The 22,319-nt window shown below is 45.0% G+C and overlaps 1 protein-coding gene across 6 annotated transcripts; it reads right to left on the bottom strand.

Annotated features, from left to right (window-relative positions):
* Positions 1 to 2,059: 2,059 nt before the first annotated feature.
* Positions 2,060 to 20,617, bottom strand: glyr1 (glyoxylate reductase 1 homolog (Arabidopsis)). 6 transcript variants are annotated; one of them, XM_085269999.1, is made up of 16 exons: positions 20,444 to 20,616; positions 19,219 to 19,255; positions 19,059 to 19,138; positions 18,829 to 18,967; positions 12,980 to 13,090; positions 12,492 to 12,575; positions 9,299 to 9,352; positions 8,165 to 8,215; positions 7,923 to 7,996; positions 7,719 to 7,818; positions 7,455 to 7,565; positions 6,960 to 7,061; positions 6,664 to 6,826; positions 5,967 to 6,146; positions 4,565 to 4,689; positions 2,060 to 4,393 (listed from the first exon to the last, which is right to left on the bottom strand). In XM_085269999.1, the coding sequence occupies exons 1-16, from the start codon at positions 20,578 to 20,580 to the stop codon at positions 4,319 to 4,321; spliced, it is 1,623 nt and encodes a 540-aa protein (XP_085126125.1). In that variant the 5' UTR covers positions 20,581 to 20,616; the 3' UTR covers positions 2,060 to 4,318. The 6 variants fall into 6 exon arrangements, with proteins under 6 accessions (XP_085126125.1, XP_085126128.1, XP_085126126.1 ...); XM_085270002.1 differs by lacking the exon at positions 20,444 to 20,616 and adding an exon at positions 20,207 to 20,319; XM_085270000.1 differs by lacking the exon at positions 9,299 to 9,352 and having other exon boundaries at positions 20,444 to 20,617.
* Between the last annotated feature and the right edge of the window lie 1,702 nt (positions 20,618 to 22,319).

The raw sequence follows: 22,319 nt of genomic DNA, 5'->3' as shown, positions 1-22,319 counted from the left end.
GATCTTCAACTCACACCTCCGGCAGAGCTTCAACAGCATTCCGAGGGAGACTGGGGACATTGAGTCCGAATGGACCATGTTCAGCACCTCCATTGCCGAAAGAAGAAGGAGTCCTAACGGGCTTGGTTAGTCTGTGGGACTCCGGAGGCAGCTGATAGGTACCGACAGGCCAAGCGGAATACGAAAAACTCGGGTGTGGGAGGAATTCGGAGAGGCCATGGAAAAAGACTTTCAGACTGCCTCGAAGAGATTCTGGCAAACTGTCAGGCGACTGTGGAGGGGAAAGCAGTGTTCTACCTGCACTGTGTATAGTGCGGGTGGAGTGCTGCTGACTTCGACTCAGAAAATCGTCGGACGGTGGAAGGAATACTAAGAGGATCTCATCAATCCCACTGGCACGTCTTCCGTGGCGGAAGCAGAGTCTGGGGACGAAGGGGATGACCCGCCAATCTCTGGGGGCGAGGTCACTGAGGCAGTTAAACAACTCCCTTCGTGGAACACTGGACCAGCTCTTTATCCTCTCGAGGATACTCGAGGGCGCATGGGAGTTTGCCCATCCAGTCTACATGTGCTTTGTGGACTTGGAGAAGGCATTCGACCGTGTCCCTCGGGAGGGGGGGGGGGTCTTGTGGGGGGTGCTCCGGGAGTATGGGTGTGGGTGATGGGCTCCGCCAGGGCTGCCCCTTTGTCACCAATTCTGTTCATAATTTTTATGGACAGAATTTCTAGGCGTAGCCAAGTGGCGGAGGGCTTTCACTTTGGTGGTCTCAGGATCTCATCTCTGCTTTTTGCAGATGATGTGGTTCTGTTGGCTTCATCAGGTGATGGCCACCAGCTTGCCTTGGAACGGTTTGCAGCCGAGTGTGAAGCAGTGGGAATGAGAATCAGCACCTCCAAATCTGAGGCCATGGTCCTCAGCCGGAAAAGGGTGGAGTGCCCACTCTGGGTTGGGGATGAGTTCCTGCCCCAAGTGGAGGAGTTTAAGTATCTCAGGGTCTTGTTCACAAGTGATGGGAGAAGGGAGCCGGAGATCGACAGACGGATTGGTGCTGCGGCTGCAGTGATGCAGCTCTCAATTTACTGGTCAATCTACGTCCCTGCCCTCACCTATGGCCACGAGCTGTGGGTAGTGACCGAAAGAACGAGATCGCGGATACAAGCGGCGGAAATGAGCTTCCTCCGAAGGGTGGCTGGCCTCTCCCTTAGAGATAGGGTGAGAAGTTCGGCCATTCGGGAGGGGCTCAGAGTAGAGCCGCTGCTCCTCCACATCGAAAGGAGCCAGTTGAGGTGGTTCGGGCATCTGGAGGAGGTGGCTGGCGAGCGGGATTCTCTGCTTGGGCTGCTGCCCCCGCGACCCGGTCCCAGATAAGCAGAAGATGATGGATGGATGTGCCCACATCAGTTACATTTAGCTCTGAAAGGACAAGTTCATCCTCTGGTGGCTCAAAACCTGTTTGAGGCCTGATGAAGTGAAATGACCACAAAAATTTATTTTTAGAGTTTTAGATGATGTGTCAGAATTCAGTGGCTATTACAGAGGAACAGCTGTAGTTTTCATATTTATGAGGATTTGATGCTCTGAAGTGTTAGACTAGCTGCTATACAGGATTTGCATACTGTGATTACTATAGTTACTTTTGATAAGATTGGGACTGGAGAAGAGTCGGAGATTCAGCAGTTCATACACAGAGTCCAACTGTTTCAACTAAGATGTTTTTGATGTTTTTAGGGTATCCAAGTCCCAACTGAAACCCCAGCACCTCTCAATACAAACCTAGTTTTAGGGGAATGAATCCCCAGTGGCTAAAGGTGCTCCTTTGGGCTGAGATCTGATGACTGGATGCCATGTGAGTACAGTGAACAGTGCCAGGTTCAACAAACCAGTGTGAGAGGACCTGTGTGACACGGTGTGTTACCCTACCATCCAGCGATGTCACACTGTGGTCATAACCATTAGCTGTGCTTTCTGGCCTCTCAGACTGCTCAAAGCATATTCAAATGAACAGTGTGATATTACTAGCAGGAGATAAACAGTCAGTGCACACGTACACATCAGCAATTAGGAGTTTAGGATTTATTAAACAGCACAAAAGTCTTGATATTTTCACATGTACACAAAATCATAAATAGCCCCAAAGTTCCTCCCACCTTGCATCAATGGGATCCCAGTCATTATTCCATCACAATAAGCCAGATTATATAAGCCATATATTTATAAACCATTTACATTTGAACTGAGCAATCTACAGTATTAAGACACAGATGTTAGACATTCGCTCTGTAGAGTCAAAACCAAAAGTAGCTTCTTCATTAATCCTGATTACCGCAGATAGAAAAGGAACCCTACTTATCCTAATGTGCTATTTACATCTTCTAAAAACAGCTCTTTGAAGTCTAGAGCGTGTCTGACAAACCAAAATTAAAAACTTAACCTTGGCTAACAAAATGTTTCTCACAGATCGCTTGGTAACTACGTTTCGACAAACGTGTAGCCTCAGATGATAAAACCATGAACTGGTGGGTGATCGGCCCGTTTTGGTTTCTTCATGTCATACTGGATAAGATACAGTAGACCAACCTGGTGGTGCAGACGCACGTTTTCAAAAGCCATTTGGTTTCAATGTTCAATCTGAAAATAAAAATGACCCTCACATGTTTGTAGGCCTGCCGCAGTACTTCCTGAACATATGGGACAGAATAAACTTGGACTAACGACTTCAAACACGACGCCGCCGACACCCTAAAGTATCAGAATAATCCCCTTGGTTGACTGGTGGCCGAGCCCTGTCAGTCTTAGAAGATATGTCGCATCTTTGAGTTTGAAGCAGAGAAGAAGAAAACCTCACTACTGTGCCACATTTGTACTTGCATACGCTGTCTTACTGATAGCAGGTACGTTTGATGCTACATAGCAGAGGTCTTCATGGGTACCAATAAGACTAAAATCACTAAGCCCTGTGAGGACACCAGTGAGCTGGCTTCATATCATGTTGGGAAGTCAAAGCTTGGCCCACGGGGCCTGTGATGGATTCATACAGTGTTGGGCCGTGTTGTTCCCTCACCATCTCAGTAATTGTCTTTATCTGGGTGGCTGGAGCCTGTCAGGGCCAACACACACAGCCAATGCTGCAATCACAAAGATCTGAGTCCAAACATTAAATACATGAAACACTCAGTAACATATTGTAGATAAACTACTATAACTGAGACCTCCAACATCTCTTTGGGATTTCATTTTAATGATCATCTGTCACAAGCTGGGCCACAAACCTCACTGATCAGTTGTGTTGTGCCAGCCTGTGATGACCTTTACAGTCAAACCTCCGCCCACTTTGTTTGCTCGTAATTTTATTGAGGCCAGCCGACCAAATCAATATCAAGCATTGAGACTCAGACTGAGTGAACACAGTCATGTAACAAATAGTGTCTAAAACGACCTGTGTGTTGGTCTGCTTTGACTAAAGTCTACAGGGCCTACAGTTTAAGTGTCACTCTGGCCTTAGCTTGGCTCTAACGCTAGCGCCTAACAACGATTCAACACTGAGCTGTCAGCTCAAACGGGATCGATCTAGGTTCATATATTTAAAGAGGAAAAACAAAGTCTTCCACGAGAAAGGCCGAAGCGTTTCAAAAGTGGAAATCTCAAACCATGAGGAGAAACATCTGCATTTTAAGGCCTCGGCACATCTGCAGCTTTGTCCTCCACTTGTTTCAAACAAAATCACACTAATGGAAAAGCCTAAATTCTGTGGTTACACACGGGAAGAAGCCAACTGCACAAAGAAGACCTTAAAAGAGGCATAAATAAATACGTGTATTGTCGAAGGACCCGAGGGGTTACAATATTAAGGCAATGCAGTGGCATGTTCTGTTGCTTACTCTCATGGATTTCTGGAGCAGAGCTCACACAGATAATTAAACAAAAGGGGGAAAACTCAAATATGTTAGGGTTCTGATTCCACATGGCAATTTGTTTAGCTTGACAGTAGCGCCCAGCATTACTCATACTGTTTTATAACAACGATGTCAGGAACGAGGCAAAGCGCCCCTCTGACGGCAAACTGCAGCAGTGCAGTAGTTCAGCCTCGTTCCTGGCACTCTTACAGCATAAAATTCCCACAGTACAGTCAGTGCAATGCTTAATGTTGCCTCTAAAACACGGAATTACAGTCCCGGAATTGCGGGCAGGTAACGCGGCTGGCACTGGGGTGAAAAATAAAATAAAAGTTTCAAATTAAAAACAAAAAACCTTTAATGACAAAGGGAGAAAAGGAGGGATCAAAGACTGTGTGGTCCACAGGCCAGGCCACACCTCGCTCTAGTGAATGTAGGCTCTGTAAACTGCTGACATGTCATTGTCCGACTGGTCCAGTGCCTTGGCCCGCTTATAAACCTGCAAAACAGAAAACAACGGCTGGACAACGGAGAAAAAACGTTTCTGCTGCCCCAGGGCTCATATGTTAGAGGACAAGCAACATGAGCAGGAAACACTTCATTTCTGAGAAGAAAAGTTTTACCACAAAGAATTACAGAAATTTAGAGGAGAAAGCTGTGAGAGCTGTACCTCGTTGGCAGCTGCAGCCATCGGGGTTGGATGGTTGGCCATGTCGCCCATGGAGATGGCTAGCCTTAGGTCCTTCTGAATGTGTTTCAAATAGTAGTCTGGTTTAAAGTTGCCCTGTAAAATATCTGGAAGGGGCAGGAAGACGGTCATTAAAGGCTAGGTTACAGTAGGACCTCCTGATATTCATGGGACTTGTTTTTGTCCCAGTTAAGACTAAAAAAAGAAGAAGAAAAAATAAGCTGCAGGCTCAATTTGGCACGTTCCCCAGTTCAACCACGGATCTTTGACTGTTAGGCGAAGCCACTACACTATGACAACTAGGGCTGCCACAAACGGTTATTTTGATAGTCGACTAATCAGATCATCATCCATTGGGCGTAAAACGTACAGCTTATTGCACCAGCAGCATCTGCTCTTATATAACTATCATTAGCTTACAGCTTGAAGTGTTCAAGGTCTGTGCTAATTAAAAATAAAGACAAGATGATAGTTTATTAAATTTTAATGAAATCTGCAGATTGTTTTGGTGAAGTTTAATAAACTTCTTGCTATCTAAAATATAAAGTAAATCCTCGAGCATCTCACACTTCTGATAATCAGCTGTCTGCTTGATGTTTATTCAGCTGTGTAAAAACTATAACTTTAATCTCAGACAAACCGATTTACTCAGGAAAAAATAAAATACTGAAAAAAGTGCCTAGCCCCCGGCTCGCTATCGAGCTAGTGGGTAACAGACGTCTCCGAAAACGTCGGAGCGCTTTTGAAAATATGTGGTGTCCTGATAAACTGAGCAGATATTTGAGGTTTACACAGCTACATTCTCGCCTGAAAATATGTTAAACGTTTATTTTGTGACCCAGAAAGAATAATAAGAGTAATATTAACACTAACTAGCTGCCGCCATTGTTGGAAACTGCGCTGGGCTGCGCTATGAATTCTGGGATAGGTTGGGCCACGAAGTATACACCCCACCCATCCTTCAAATCTGGGGACATGAAGGGCTCATTTGTCGGAGTCTTCAAATTTGGACCGTCTTCGTCGTGTCGCTGTAACGTAACCGGCCTACTAATGCGGGCACAGGAGGATGCAGTTCCTGAATTTGGACACAGCTACGATACCGGACACAGCTGCTTCTTCTTCTTCTTGTTGTTTAACGGCAGCTGGCATCCTTGTACATGCAGTGCTGCCATCTTCTGTTTCAGTCCGTTATTACACTCTTAAATCCTGCTACTTATTCCTGCGTCTTTTGTGATCTTACAAAGCTTCAAACGACGCGTCGACTATTAAATCAGTCGTCGACGAGTTTGATAGTCGACGTAATCGTGACTAGTCGACTAATCATGGCAGCCCTAATGACAACAAATCAAAGTGAGCAGTGACGTCACACTCTGTGTTGACTTACTCTGGCATTTCTGGTCCACAAAGGTGCTAGCCATCTGACCCTGGCACAGGATGTCCAGGAAGGTCTGCTGTGATTGGCCCGTGGCCTGTGCCAATGTTAGCCCCTCTGCAATAGTGGCCATGAAGCTGCCTTGAACCATGTTGAGGATTAGCATCATCCTTGCAGCATTCCCTGCCTCACCTTAAAACACACACACACACACACACACACACACACACACACACACACACACACACACACACACACACACACACACACACACACACACACACACACACACACACACACACACACACACTTATAATCTGGCCCAAATCCTCTGTGCCATCAGTCTGCACTGGCTACAATGATTCACTACAATTTTTATTTACATAGCACCAGATCACAACAAGGTGCTAAAGGAAGGAAAGAAGAAACCTCCCACAGAAGCAGGCTGAGGGAGGGGCGATGGGTTGGGGTGAGGGGCGAGAGATGGGAGAGAGACACTGAGGAAGACAGCCACGGATTAATAACAAAGGAGCAGTTCTCATGTTTTCATCTTGTCGATATGGGCTGGTGCAGACTGATAGACAAAGGCACACAAATAACTCAAGTTCCTTTTGCTGCATGTGTGTCCCCTCGGATGTCTAAAGCCCAACACTTCATCCGTCTTCTGCGTGGGCCTTGCTGAGTGTACTGGACGCCGATCTTTCCGTACCCAGAAAAAACGAGGTCTTGCCCATGGCCTGGAAGCAGCTGCTGCAGTCCTCATAGACCGTCCTGTCGCCAGCTGCCAGGATGACCAGCATCCCGTCGTTGGACAGCTGCTGGCTTCCTGCCACCGGAGCTTCCAGGAAGCGGCCGCCCCGTGACGTGATCACCTGACATTCAAATACTGAATAAGAATTTATTGATACACTCAGCTGCTCCTACTGTAGGTACTTCTAACCGAGATGAAGGCAGCATGAGACAGTTTTAAAATCATTTTATTTACTGGATCATGCTGGTGTTTACCTGTGAGAGCTCTGTGATGGTCTCTGGATCGACTGTAGACATCTCTACGTAGCATTTGCCCGGTCTGATTCCTTGTAGGACTCCACTGGGTCCCAACACCAACTTCATAAAAGACAGAAATGTGAATATAGAGCTATGTGATTGATCTGCATTAGTGTCTTTGCCTCACACGATAACTGTTGGTGTGATTCAGAGTTAAATATCAACGACCTGTTCAATGAACAACTTTGTCACATCCATCAAAGAACCGCGTTCACACCCATGTTCCTTACAGTGAAACACCAGCTGGCGCCAGTGACTCAAAAAGTCAGAGCACCTTTCTGTTCATTTATAGCCCCGCCCACTTCACCCTTGACAATCCCCACCCACTCACTCTCTGTGCACTTGATGAATGCATGAAATCATGGATCCATTTGATTTTTCTTCACGTTTATTCTGTCGTTAGCTTGTTATTTGCAGACTGGTGTTGAACATGCCACGGTGCAGCGTACTCACGTCTCTGGCAGCCTTAGGGTCAGACACACAGGAGAAGGTGATGTCACACATGGAGGCCACTTCTGCAGGAGTGCGGCCTAACCGTGCCCCCTCCTGGATGAACAGGTCACACTGAAACATAGCAGGGAGGAATCAGCAGCAAGCCACACCCCCTTTCAACCAACCACGTCCACGTTGGGCGCTTTAATACTGCTGAACCTATAATCTGACTGAATGTGATCGTGTTAGAGACAGCAGCCACTGGCTGACCATGAGTGCGTTTACCTTTTCTGCAGTGCGGTTCCACACTGTCACGACATGACCCATTTTCAACAGGTTGGAAACAATGCCGCTACCCATCAGCCCCAGACCCAGGAAGCCTATTCTGAAGAGCAGAAGCCGAGAACATACAGACCAAAGCATGAAAACGAGCCCTGTGATCAATTTAGCAACAGTGTTGTGTAACCCTGTGACGAGGATGTGCCATACCGCTTATCTGTGGGTGTGATGCTGCCGTTGATCGCTGTGCTGTCTGCTGCTTGGATAGATGTTGACCCTGTGACCTGCACAATCAGAGGCAAATCTATAGAAATCACACTCACGGGAACTAAATGAAAAAATTAATCACATGTCCTTTGCCTGGTATGCACCGTGCACACATGCAAGTCTCTGTTCCTGCCAATGAACAATCATTTCAAGCAAATCAAAGCAGCCTACATTATTGCTTTTACCTCTTCAATGATCTTCAGGCGTTTGCTAATGGGCTCCATTGACGAAGCTGGCTGTGGGCGCAGAGGTGACAAAGTAAAAACAATGCAACTTATATTTAAAACGAGTCGTTTTTAACGAGCTGTAATTCATACAACATGTTTTCATTTCACACCAATCGATAATCAGTTAGTGCTAAAAGCAGCAAAGTGGACAGACTGAGGAGATAATCTGCATCACATTCCTTACAGAACCGGGAATCATCATACGCCATCAAGTAACTGGTACATAACTGACAGTGTCACCAGCTGCCACTACAGCAAGCTTTATAAACACACTTCATCATTTTTAATTCATCTAATTAACTGAATTATTAGAGGACCAACTTAGACATGAAAACATGTGAGTGTAGAAGTGAAGTTTGTGTTGCAGACTAACTGGTGGTTGCTGCAATAAGAAACAATGTGTCAGTGAAACAAATCTTACACCAGATATTGAATTTCATCAGGTTTGAAGTGTTGGAGATGTTAAAAACAACTCTTCTCCAGTGGAGATTATGTCCTACTAACATCTTAATGCCAACAACTGTGGAGTCCCAGCGAGTCACCATGGACAGAAGCCCCTGATCCAAAACTGACCGTCAAGCTAAACTCATGTTTGCTGTTGCACAAACTTTAAAGTCCAGATGAGACAAAGATCTAAGGCCTTCAAAATGAAGAACACGGTACCACCTGTCAAACACGGTGGAGGCAGCATCGACACTGGCACACTGCACAGAGTGAATGGAATAAAAAACCTCAACCTCCGACACGATTGGGTTTTCCAACAGGACAATGATCCCAAACACACCACAAACTGGTTTTGAAAAGCAGCCTAATGTCCTTCCCAAAGGCCCGACCTCAGACCTATTAAACACTGGTCCATGCCAAGAAACCAAACCAACCAATTTAACCGAACTCCGGAGTGCTGATGGCTCCAGAGCATGCAACCAAATGTTGGTGTTGGTGTTGGTGCAGGTGTGCGAATCAGAGAACATTCTAGATAAATGGAAACCATATTCCTGTTTGTTGTTGTAAAAAACATTAGAAACTTAAATGAGCCGTCATTCATGCCTATGCGGAGTATATGGAAACCTCTGACCACATGTTCCTGCTTACCTTTTCAGACTGGCTGAGCAGAAAGTGGTGAAAATGTGGATCATCCTTCACAGGCTACAACACAGAGTGCAGTGGATGAGTGTTCATACAGACGTGCAGTGATCTGACAGGTTACAGTGTTAGAGCCACTCAATCATGTTCTAAAGCTCCTGCATTAAAAGCTAATGTTGGCAGCCTGTCTGCACTCTACAGTGTTTTAAAAGAAAACATTCGAGGTAAACATCAACACAGCACATTAAGGCGCGGTGGTGTTTGCATCATGCCATCTTCCCACAGCCACGCCTGTAATGATCTCACCTGCAGCCTCTCACACATGGACATTTTAGAGATACACTCTTGCAGAGCACCAGTTTTATGATTTTATGAATTTCGGGCTTAATTGGGGAAGCAGCAACGAGTCTAAAGCCACACCTTATTTCCTTCATTTTATCTTAGGAAAATGAGAAGTAGGTGTAACAGCTGTAAACAGACATGAAGTACAGTATGTAAGTTTGTACTACTCTAATGAGCCTGAAAGAGAATATTTGGTTCAATTCAATTTTATTTATACAGCATTAAATGACAACAACAACCGGCTCATGGTGCGTTATCCTGTAAGGTCGACCCTACAATAACACAGAACGCCAACGATGATGACCCCCTGTGAGCAAGCACTTTGGCAACAGTGGGAAGGAAAAACTCCCTTTTAACAGGAAGAAACCTCCAGCAGAACCAGGCTCAGGGAGGGGCGGGGCCATCTGCTGCGATTGGTTGGGGTGAGAGAAGGAAGACAGGATAAAGACATGCTGTGGAAGAGAGACAGGGGTTAATAATAACTAACGATTCAATGCAGAGAGGTCTGTTAACACATGCTGAGTGAGAAAGGTGACTGGAAAGGAAAAACTCAATGCATCATGGGAATCCCCGGCAGCCTACGTCTATTGCAGCATAACTAAGGGAGGATTCAGGGTCACCTGGTCCAGCCCTAACTATATGCTTTAGCAAAAAGGAAAGTTTGAAGCCTAATCTTGAAAGTAGAGATAGTGTCTGTCTCCTGAATCCAAACTGGAAGCTGGTTCCACAGAAGAGGGGCCTGAAAACTGAAGGCTCTGCCTCCCATTCTACTTTTAAATACTCTAGGAACAAGGAGTCGCCGTTGCACAACCGACAGGGTGACAACAAAACCTTATCATCCAGCCGAGGGGCGAACAGCTCTGAAAAGGCTCCTCAGTAGTAAAATCTAAAGAAATAAAGGGTGGCTCCAGACTTTTGCACAGTGCTGTAATTGTTATTATGGAGGCAGCCGTCAGCGGATCTGTGATGCAAACATACACGTGGCCCTGGTTTTTAAGGTGGCCCTTGGTACGGCTTATTAAAGGGGTAAAAAGAAAACACACCATCTGAAATGAATAGAAATATAAGATTCAGATCTGTAACAAGTGCTGCATGCTGCATGCATCTAGCTGGCGCTCATAACTTTGGTTAATTATGAGAGGACGATGCAGCTCTTCTGTCTGTGAACGTTAGCATACTGGAGTTACAAAGCAGGACAACGTTAACATGGAAATGTGTGTTAGTTTGCGCCACAAAGTGCAGATTGAACTCTGATACTTCTATTAAAATGAGGTGACCCCACAAGTTCACGGTCCTTCTCTATACAAGTAGAAACCAGTGACGAGGCCCCAGTTACAGACTGGTTCACGGCTCCATTTTAGCCAAAAACTGATTGAACGAGCTTTACGTGACTAAAGGAACGTGCAGTTATTTCTGCCTAACACGACGGACAAAGAGGAAATGGATGTTTTGCATAGACCGGAAACTAAAACAAGGAAGTGTGATGAAGCAGCCTGAGGAGCCGCTGGCTCTCACTGCACTAACACGGGGGCTTGAACTGCTTCCTGGGACAATAATTAGCTGTAACGTGCAGTAGCAGGCTGACGTTTGGACACCTTCACCCACCCAAATGTTTACTGACAAATAAAAACTGTTACTGTCTGCATTGTTTTGGTGGGTGAGCCGTTTGCATACGTACACATACAAACCTGTCAAAGGGCATTTCATTCAGCGTGGTCACATCCCGTAACCAAGGACCAGCTCGGTCCTCATGACACCTCCGAGGCTGCCTGCTTCCTAACCTGTCAGTGAAGGTCAGGGAGCAGGCAGCCAACTAAACTAAAACTACGGAGGGTTTAAAAAATTGATTTTCGGTTTCAAATCGAGTTTAGCTTGAATAAAGCCACATCGATTCATTCAATCCTAAATTCATTTTTAAATATAAATGTATTTTGCCAGAAACTTGGATTAAAGCTCATGAAACTATTTCACCGCCACCAAACAGCTAAAGCAGTAAATGAGAGCAGGAAGACGGATTGTGCACAAAGATGTAAACACGGAGCGTGGATGGAGCCCCGACAGCACGTGTGCAGACACGTCGCTGCTGAACGCCGACACCTCACAGACTCTGATGCTGCAGGTTTCATCACTCGGACCAAAATTCACTGAACCAGCAGCAAAAGAAGATCAAACTACATGTTTGATCAACATCGTCATTAATTCACTCGGACTTTGGCTGTTTAGCTTCCGCCACAATAAGATCTCACTTCCTGCGCAGCTCTGTCTCTCTGTGTACTTCAGGAACAGCTTCCAGTCTCAGATCTCTGTTTTCTGCATTATTTGTACAGCAAAACTTCAAAAACGACTCTGGACGAGAAAGCCTCATTTCTGCTGTCAATACTGAAGAAATGTCAACTTTTACAAAACTCTCAGCTGTGTCTCTAATCAAACCTCTGACTTCAGCAGCATCAGGTCATGTTCAGATGCTGATTCGTGGTTTTCTTCAGTTTTTGTTCTACTGCAGAATATTTTTAAGGCTGCTGTAAAAAGTCGGGCCAGGAAAATCTGCTTCATGTTTTTCTGTTTTATGCTCACTTACTTTGACACAAAGGCCTCTGCTGTGGTGTCAGTGCTGATAAATGATCTGAATTATAATATTTCTCAGTCAAAACGCCCAGCCCTAATCAAAGCTCCATGTGGCACTGAGCCCTGCACGCAGGCTTGCTGACCATTTCAAGATCACAGCAAACAATCTGAGCAGTCACAGAGAGCACCAAACAAGCCAGAAGGGAAAGGTCTGCAGTTGCTGGTGAATTAAAGCCAAAGATTAAGGTCAGGTAGAAGTCAAGACAAGGCTTGGTGGGAGGGGGCGTTCACCTACGCTGCTTTCCCATTTGAATCCTGAGCCCGGTCCAGCCCCCAGCCTCTCAATAGTGGATGGCTCGGGGTCAGAGTCAGCTAAGTCCTTAAGGAGGAAAAAAGACACATATTCACCTTTAAATCAGTGAGAAATCTGCAGAGGTCAGCATCTGCTGCAGGGGGCGCTGTCTCTATCATGTGCAGGAGACTCGACTGGATTATTTTTACTTTGGTTTGTTTAAACCATCACACATTCTTAACAGGAAACAGATGAATTGTGAACAGCAATGGAAGCTGGATGTGGTTCACTTTGACTCACTAGTCCTCCACACTCTTTGTTTCTGTGGCTACAAAATGTAACTCAGGTGTTGTTTTATAATAATATTTCAAAAACAGTCCAAGCAGGTTTGATTCTGATATTTTAGACAAGCACTGACAGGAAGGGAACCGTTTTTAACCTTTACAATAAAATACAGTCATCTTCACAGTGGTGTTAGCGTCTGAACTGACCTTCTCAGAGGGGTCCTTTAGGGCACTGAGGTCCTCATCATCCTCATCCAGAATTTTTAGTGGCTTGTTGGGCGTCTTCTTTCCTTTTGAGTCTCCTTTGCCATCTGAGTTCTTTCAAAAACACACACAGTGTCACTGAGCTGCCAAACTGAATGTGTTTATTCACATGTCGTGAGAAAAGTCTCAGTGATGAGACGTGTTTACGTTTATGGAGAGAAATCTGCCTGAAAATAGTAACAAACAGGGCTGCAGCCGTTCATCCAGTAATTCTGTAAATGAAAAATTCGACTCGATGCTTTGTTTAACACGCGGCTCTCACCACTGTCACCATGGAAACGTGAGTGCACATTTGCCACGACAAACAGACGTGCAGTGGAAACATAGTTGGTAGCAGCAAACCAATACAGAGTGACAACAACGAGCCCACGCAGACCCAACAGCAGCAGTGATGGTGACACTGGGACATTTCAACGCAAAGAGGCGGAGCCAAAAGAAAATGTGTTTTCCAAAACAGCCGGAAAAAGCTAGCGCGAGTCCTTCATCCCAACAGCTGATCAACAAACTCCGACGTGAGGAAAAGCAACCTCTGTAGCTGCTCCGTGTTTCAGACTCAACGTGAAATAATATCAAATGCTGAGTTCGTTAAATTAGATTCAGATTTTTCACAAGCCAATAAAATGTACCAGTAAAACTCTGAGCCACTGAATTAACACAAGCACACGCTGGCTTCTTCACTGCAGCCACCGTGTTAGAAGCTTACACACAAACTCAAACATGAACAACTTTACTAGCACAAAAAAAACCCATCCATTTATTTTCACTTAAACAAGCAGCTGTTTTTATGTACATTAAAGCTTTATAAAAATTTAACAGTGCAAATGCAAATTCCTTGCTGAAAGTTTAACCAAAAGGCATCTCCAGTAGAAATGGGCTGACATATCCTGAGCATAACCATGTATAATATCCACTGAAGTTAAAAAGAGGAGCTTTGCAACATTAAACTGCAGTGTGCCAAATAAAAAAGTCAAATATGTATTTCTCGGACCATAAGGTGCACGGGATTATAAGGCACATTAAGCGAAACAAAGCAGTCAGATAAATCAAACTTTATTCAACTCATTCTTCTTGCTTCCTCCACTTCTGTCCCATTCATTCATTAATGCTGTATTCTATCACAGCGGCTCTATTCCCATGTTGTTGCAGTATATGAATGACTAACCTCGTATTGTGGATGGATTATCTTAGTTGTGCTCCTGACTGAAGTTTGGTCCGTTTACAGCATCCTGCCATGCGATTGCATTTGTCCCTAACCATCAGGAACCTTAACGTTAACTTTTATAAGTGGAAAAGTGTTAGTGTTCATCCTCCAGCTTCACTGTTTATGCTAACATAGCTGTGTTGCTAGCGATCACGTAGCACATCCTTATATACCAGCTAGCCCAACTTCAGTAACCCTACAAACGTCGCTGTTTAGTTTCCTGTCTTCATTTATGTTGGAAGTGATAGCAGAGCTGTACGTTTGAATGTTTTCAGAAATCTCTCAGTCAGAACATGCTATATCATGCTTAGGTAACTAGCGAAACTAGCGAGCTAACTTCCGCTAGCTTCCTGCTAACTTCTAACTCTGATAAATGTAATAAATCCTGTTTTCATGGATGCCTGGATGTTAAACTTCATAGTTACACCTGGTAAAGCAGCAATGCTGATCGTTTTATTAAAGATGAAAGAATTTAGACAGTTTTTAACTCTCAGCGATGCTGCAGTGTTGTTTGACTTTGGGACCTGAAGGGGAAGGAGTTTAGGACCCAGATTACTCTGATTTACGAGCACCTTAGTGCGACAAATACGGCAATAATGACGGCCGCCTGCATGTTCTACAAAAAAACAAACAAAAAAAAACAACAAAAAACTGTGCTTTGTTGTGTATCTGCCGGACAAACACCAAACCAGTTCCAAGTGGCACCATTTTTACAAACCAATTCTGGTTCATCCGTTTTACTCAATCTGCCATGCTTTTTCGGCCATGTGCGTATGACAACAAAGGCACTGCACATGCGCGTTTTACCCAAATTCTATCGCGATATTTCATTTTCTCATCGTTGCCTAACATTGTACCGGTATTACCGTAAACTGTATAATATGGCTCAGCCCTAGTGACAATTAAAGGATTCTTCTACTTGATTTATCGATGGAACCGAGGACAGATTACTCGATTACTAAAACCTTCGATAGCTGCAGCCCCAACCTAATCCACCACGAACCCCCCTCTGCACCACACCACGAGGATCCATGTGTTGTGTGGAAGCTCAGCTCCAAACTGTATCTACCAGTAAAACTATTACTATACAAAGGCGTAAACACTGATCACTTCTTCAGTTCAGGTCCGGACAGTTTCCTCATTCAAAACTCTCTCTGTGCGTACAAATGTCTGCCACATGCAACATTTCTCTGTGCACCAACTGCCTGTTATGCACAGATCACATGGCAGCGTGGGGAGACAGATTTCATGCTGCCAGCTTCACACACATCCACAAATGTAAGCTGCATTCAAGACCCAGTGTAAAACTGGGACATCTGGGCTTCTTCTAAACGAACAGAACGACCAAAGGACAGATTTATGGTTACAGACACCACACAGTACTCTGTGAAGGTTAGCTTATGGTTTAAATAAGCTGCTGCTACACGCTAACATGTTCAGGGTTAGTCATTAAGCTAATATTAGTGTTAGCCTGCTGTTATTAGATAACAGTAAGATTCGAATCAAATATCTTTTACAGTGTCTGAAACTGGTAACAAGCACAACAACAACGATGTCCACCTTTTTTGTGGAATCCATGTCACATATCAATTTCACCACGGGATGCTCGGCCATGTTGCTATGATGACAACCACGCACGTTAGTAGAACCAGATTGTAACGGAAAACCAGTCGATCCGAGTCGAGTCACGGCGATCTGTGGTGAATCGATCCAAATAGGAAGAAGAACTGGGACAAGAACACAGCTTACATTTGTGGATCTGTGTGAAGCTGGCAGCATGAAATTTGTCTCAGAATCCGACGCAGGCATGTGATCTGTGCGGATCAGCCGACTGGTGCACTCATATTTTAGGGTTTGTAAGTGATGGAGAGGAACGTTGCATGCAGTAGACAGCTGGATGCAGAGAAAGACAAACGCATCCCATTTGTGAAGCTGAACTTCCTAAACTGTGCGTAAATGATCAGCATATCCGGTTGTTCAGTGATGACGCGACGAATCCTACTTCCGGGCCTAAAGTAGTCTGCGTTTAATATGGCTTTTGTGTTGTTAACATGTTTAATGTTTTGTATTTTCTTCTATTTAATCTCAAAAAGCTCCTAAAACAGTCAGTGATCACTGTTGACCTCCCTCAGCTTTTATTACCGCTAATTATTTATTTAAGCTCAGTTTTTAAAACCTTAGGATGTAACTACAGCCCAGCCCATGCAGCAGTTTATGAACGACTAACCTCGTATTGTGGATGGATTATCTCAGTTGTTCTCCTGGCTGAAGTTTGGTCCTTTTACAGCATCCTGCCATGCGATTACATTTGTTCCTGACCACCGAGAACACTCACGGTAACTTTTATCGAGTGGAAAAAAAGTTAGCTTGTTTATATTATGCTAACATAGCTGTGTCGCTAGCGGTCACGTAGCACATCATTATATAGCAGCTAGCCCAACTTCAGTAACCCTACAAATGTCACTGCTGTTTAGTTTTCTGTCTTCATTTATGCTGGAAGTGATAGCAGAGCTGTACGTTTGAATTTGTTTCCAAAACCCCGCAGTCAGGACATGCTATATTGTATTTAGATAGAAGCTAGCGAGCTAACTCCCTGCTAACTTCTAACTCCGTTAAATGTCATAAATTCCGTTTTCATGGATGCCTGGATGTTAAACTCAATTGTTACACCTGGTAGAGCAGAACGCTGATCATTTTATTAAAGATGAAAGACTTTAAACAGTTTTTCAACTCTCAGTAATGCCACAGTGATCGTTTGATATATGGACCTGCAGCGGAGTTTAGACCCAGACACGGCTAGTGACGTCAGACTGAACAACCGGATAGTTTTACGTGTGGTCAGATGGCTTCATATTTGTGTGTGGATTGAAGCATGTGCTCAAAGGTTACACACAACTCACTGCACGTGGCTCGTGCTGTAACCACTGAGGCTCATTTTTCTCCATACGTGCTCCATGTTGGTATTTGTTACACTGAAGAAGGAAATGATGAGAACAGTGTGCAGTACGTTCTGCAGCACTTCAGTTTTGAGTTTCAAACACTGTTTAGATTTGAATCTATGAGGCACCAACCTCTGCTCCATTTACACATCCATGACCCATGAGATACATCTACACTCAGCAGCTATGAAGAGGGAGCATGTGACATTGCACACTCCACAGTAGCACCCCTGCTACATGGCAGCCTAATGCTTTATTGTTATTACCAACAACATTAATCGCATGTCACCGAATAAAACATTAGCAACATGCCAACAACATTTCAGCTGTAGACAGAAGAGCAGTAGACCTGCTGTTCAGTGCATCGGGCATTTACAAGCCACACCAGCCCAAACGTCATCCACCGACCCTCACATCTCATGTGATGAAGGTGATGTAGAGACTAGTCTTTGCTCACAAAGACACAAAAACAAATGTCAGAGGAAATGATGTAATCATACATAACACACAGAGTGCACTCCCATCTCCATGGTGATGATCACCTTTGATTTCTCAGCGGAGAAGCTACAGCCCTACATCCTGTGGATTACTGACAGCGGTTCATCGTGCACACCTCAGACTCTCAGTACAGCTCTGGGTCACGCCACCTACAGACACTGTGACAAAGCTGCAGTGGTTGGATGTACTAGTGCTGGACTACGGGAGGAATCTCCTTCTGGATGTGAATCAGACAAAAGAGATGCTGACTGACTTCAAAAGGAAGAGGAAGGATACACCACCTGTGGGATGTTGATGTGGTGGAGAAGTCCAAGAACCTGGGCATCCACATCATCAACAGACCAACACAGAGGCTGCATGCAAAGAGGACGAGTAACTCCCATACAAGCAAACAGTCAGAGCTGTTGAGACGGTGAGCTCAGGGCAAGTAAAAGAAAATGTCTGTAGCATCTTTCCTGTATCACTGGTAAAACCTTCTCTTGGAAAAAGCTAGCAGGAATCCCAAAGAACTGCTCGAGCCAGTCGACGTGATGCGCAACACGGTTCGCGAGGGTGAGAACGGCAGGTACACTGGATATCCAGAGGAGCATCGTATCTAACAGACTGATTCATCTCCATAAACCTGGGTAAGGAGGAGGCGGGACCAGGACCAGCGATGCGTTCACTGTCCTGTGCGACCACTGCATTCTGTAGCTACAGGTTTATGCTCTGTAAACAGCAACCTGCAGGGCAGCAGGCTGCACTGAACTCCTGCTGCTCCTGTTGTTTTAGTGTGATTACTAGGCCCCATCGTCATCATCAGCATGTGAAGATTTCCACATACAAACTCAGTTTTATAAAAAGCACGCAGCACCACAGCTGTGGGTCCTGGGCTCTGTGGGGACGTGGCCACAGACTTCTCTGACCATTAACAGCACACGAGTCCCTTTTAATGTTCTCGATTAAGAAAAAGAAATAAAACAAAGAAAAACAAACACCTGTTTGTGACAGTCTATGTGAATAAAGACACTGAGCAAAAGGCTCAGCATTAATTAGGCAAATTACTGTGGTGCTGCTTGCTATGAATTTAAAACCTCCAGTCATCACGTACAGGGTTACATCTAAGCAGACTGTGATTTTTCTGCATCTTCTCGGTGTTAGGTGTCGTGCTTCACCTGTTCTTTCCCCTTTGCTTTCTTTAAGAAGTCCTCCACTGCATCAACAGCTTGCTGGAAGCGCTTTCCTTTATTTATCTTGATCATCTCTTCTTTGTGGGCATGGTACGGCTTCAGCTGTTCTACTTTGATCCAGGCACTGGAGACACACAGACACACAACTCTCCCGCATCAGCTGGAGAAGGCACAGCATGCTTGGCCAGAACATGAAGCTGATGATCCATACTTACTGGTCCTCTGTTCCAAAGAACTTCACAAAGTGGCATTTCTTGCCCCTGGGCTTTTTCAGGTCCTTGGGGGGGCTCACTATCTGAAACGAGAGTGTTTTGGTGTAACGTTACCGTCATTTTCTTAATTTAACAGAGGCATGGACAAGCTGTGGCTCCTTACCTTTCCTGGCCATGGTGGGTAACGACCGAGCTTCCCCCTGAAATAAGACCACACAGTCAGCACCGAGCCCGCGATCTTCACAGTTCACTGTACTCTCTCTGCTCAGCAGTCCCACAATGAGCTTTGGCGACGCGATACATCAGCTAACATTATCAGTGAAAGTCAGACTCCATGAACTGTCAGATAAAGAGAAACTGGGCCAAGCGCGGATCACTCCCAGGTCTGTGTGGCATCAGCTGCCCGCCTCAACCCCCCGCGGTGTTGATTCGGTACTAAAGTATTGAGCCAGCAGTCTGAGCGCTAACAGCAGGATTCGCAGACGGCTGGTACTGATCAGTACCCGTGCTCAGCTCGCGGCGCTCGGTGGGATTTGTCGCCGTGCCTCCGCACACTGCCCTCGCCTTCTCAGCACTTGTTCGGCCCGGTTTCACTCAGATTGCTAACTGCGTCGTCTGCCACCCTTCCCGCGGTGCATTTGTAACGGTCTCAACAAACAAATGCGCAAATGTGTGGAAATCAAGCCTTTACGAAAAACTTGCAAATGTGCCCGCCCGCAGTAACACGGAAGCCGAGCGCAGACATCCGCTCAGGCTCCGCTGCTAGCAAAGATCGTCGCAGACCACAACATTTCCACGAGCCGAGGCACTGAGCCCGTGTAACGTAGGTCTGCACGCACACACACACGACGGGGAATAAAATGATCTCCAAAGACAAGTTTGCATGGGGAAAAACAGCTGCCTAGTTTGGGTCTAAACCGTTACTGTAGCTTGTTTGCTAGCCAGCAGCTAGCGTCGGCTGCAGGCTGAGTCAGCTCGGTTAGCGATTTGTTTGGGTCGGCTATCCACTAATCCAGCACGGGAAACACTTGCAAGGATTACACCTGGTTTACGGCACGGAGAAACATCACTGCCACACGTCCTAATGCAGCGCTGCTCTATGGCCCGCAGACAGGAACCGGAGCACTCAACCTTGTCTAAAGGTTACTCACCACACTAGATCCCCGATCCTCAGATGCACCGTCGCCATCTTACAACTTTAATAAAACGTCGCACTGAATGAGAGGAAAAGACAACACACACCCACTAATCACATGTGAGGCAAGCCCCACCCCTTTCTCGTACGTCACATCCGTCGCTCTGTTGTTTACTACACATTTCAAGCAGCAGCAACAGCAGCGTGCACAATATCTACAGCATATCTTCCATACATAACGATATAAACCCACAATAATGACTCAGCCACGGGGAGCCACACGCTGGTCCCAGGCCGGCAGAAACGGGGAAGGTTACATCGGGAAGGGGATCCGCCACAAAGCCTCGGCCGAATCAAACGGCCATTATTACAAAAATGCGCTTTCCACATAGGGTCGACCAACTCTGCCGCTGCCTGAAGACACACGAGAAGGAGGGAGGGTGGGAGAGAGGCGCTGGGTGTGGGTGTGTGGAGGGAGAGCAGGAGCACTGCAGGTGGATTCAAGTTGTTCTACACAGGTGTGCGGTGACAGTAACTGCTTCTACGTTACGTGAGCACTCAAAACACTTTACACCAGGGGCGATTTTAGCCCATTTTTGGGGGTGCTTCAGCAAAATGAATCAAAGCACCCCCAAAGATTTCTTACTTTTTTTTACAACACTTTCTGTTTGTGTGATACACTACTAAAAATATAAAAAACATACAGTACTTGGTTGAGACGTAATATTTTAACAACAAAAGTATACATACCCCCCCCCCCCCCCACCCCCTCCCAAAATGGTTTGTTCCAGCTCTCCCCTGCTCTGGCTCTAGCGCTCTTTCTGCCAGAGCGATGGTGGCTGAGACGCAGCGGAGCGGAGGTGTGAGTGCCTGGCTTAAAACAGGACATATTAGCTGCATTTAACCTTCAGTTACTCTTTATATAGTTGGTAGGAGTCAGACCATGTTTCTTTTTAGCTGAAAAACATTACACCAGGTAACCTGCAGTGTTGAATCGTGTTTCCCGACGATGTTTGCTACTCTACAATCCGTCCTGCTCTGTAGTAAAATCAGCGACATTTGACTGTCCTGTTGCTCCCATTGAAATGTATACAGGCTGTTTAAAATCTAAAACTTAAAATTGTCCGTAGCCTGCTGTTGTTACCACTGTCCTGTTTGAAATGGAGTGAGAGAAGCTGCTTATTTTGTCATATGTGCCAAGATTAAACCCAGGAGCCACATTCAGGTAAAAGTGTAAGAACAAAGGATCCGTCAATAAAGGATAATGTTGGATCAGTGCTTCAATGTTTATATCTTTTATTAGATGTTCATGTGGTTTGGTTATTTGCCTTTTGGTTGAAAGTACACTGAGAGAGGACTTTTTTTTATTATTGATCTTAATATTTTTTTCATATTAATGTAATTTTTTAATCTAATTGAATACAATCTATTTGTGTATGATTATCAGTCCAAAGAGGGAGCGAGGAAAGAGGGGAACGTGAGGAGAAAGTGCAAGGTCAGGAAGAACCAGGTAAGGACACAGAGAGGGAGCAGTGACAGGCACAACAGAAACTGTTAAACTGCTTGAGAGAGTTGACCACCAAAAGTATTTTCCAACTTCAAGGTGAGGCGACACAGGTTAAAATGAAAGGAATAAATCTGCAGAGCCATAGTAGTATCTGCAGTAAAGATACTTTCATACATTGTACCATAGGCAAAGTTGCCTCCAATTTTATAATTTATTTTTTTTTATCAATAATTTGTACATTTCAATGACTCTATTTTTGGAGTCTATTTTCATGTATCTGTATTGTATTACACACACACACCTTAAAAGTGAATCTCTGTCCAAAAAATGCACTCTGTTTACTTAATACTCACTATGATCCCCATTCATCATTTTCCCCCAGTAAAGTAATTAAGTTTAGGATGTGGTTTTTTTTTTTTATTCCAATCCATTCTTCTTTTGCAGCATTTAAATAACCTTTATCTGATTTGATGGTTTTGTTACAGACTGTTGCAGTATTTTGCTTTTCTTTCACAAATGTGGGATTAAATAGTGTTAAAATGTACAAAGCAGTGATGTCATGTTTTGTGACGAGGACCCAGGCACAGAGAGACTTGATGAATTTAAGAATCTTATGATTTAA

This window comes from Mchenga conophoros, linkage group LG4 (assembly GCF_057382185.1).
Source record: "Mchenga conophoros isolate Kocher_MC1m ecotype Shallow Benthic linkage group LG4, M_conophoros_male_GT1.1, whole genome shotgun sequence".
NCBI lineage: Eukaryota > Metazoa > Chordata > Actinopteri > Cichliformes > Cichlidae > Mchenga > Mchenga conophoros.
The sequence above is the reverse complement of the archived record's forward strand: the minus strand, read 5'-3'. Positions and strand labels throughout refer to the sequence as shown.

Bases quoted from the DNA above. Each gene is read 5' to 3' on its own strand.
- glyr1 (XM_085269999.1), bottom strand. From the start codon at position 20,580: ATGTGGAAAGCGCATTTTTGTAATAATGGCCGTTTGATTCGGCCGAGG. The intron at 19,256-20,443 runs GTGGGTTTATAT...GTCTTATTTCAG, and splicing joins CCCGTGGCTGAGTCATTATT to GGGGAAGCTCGGTCGTTACC. The intron at 12,576-12,979 runs GTCAGTTCAGAC...TTCCTCCTTAAG, and splicing joins TAAAGGACCCCTCTGAGAAG to GACTTAGCTGACTCTGACCC.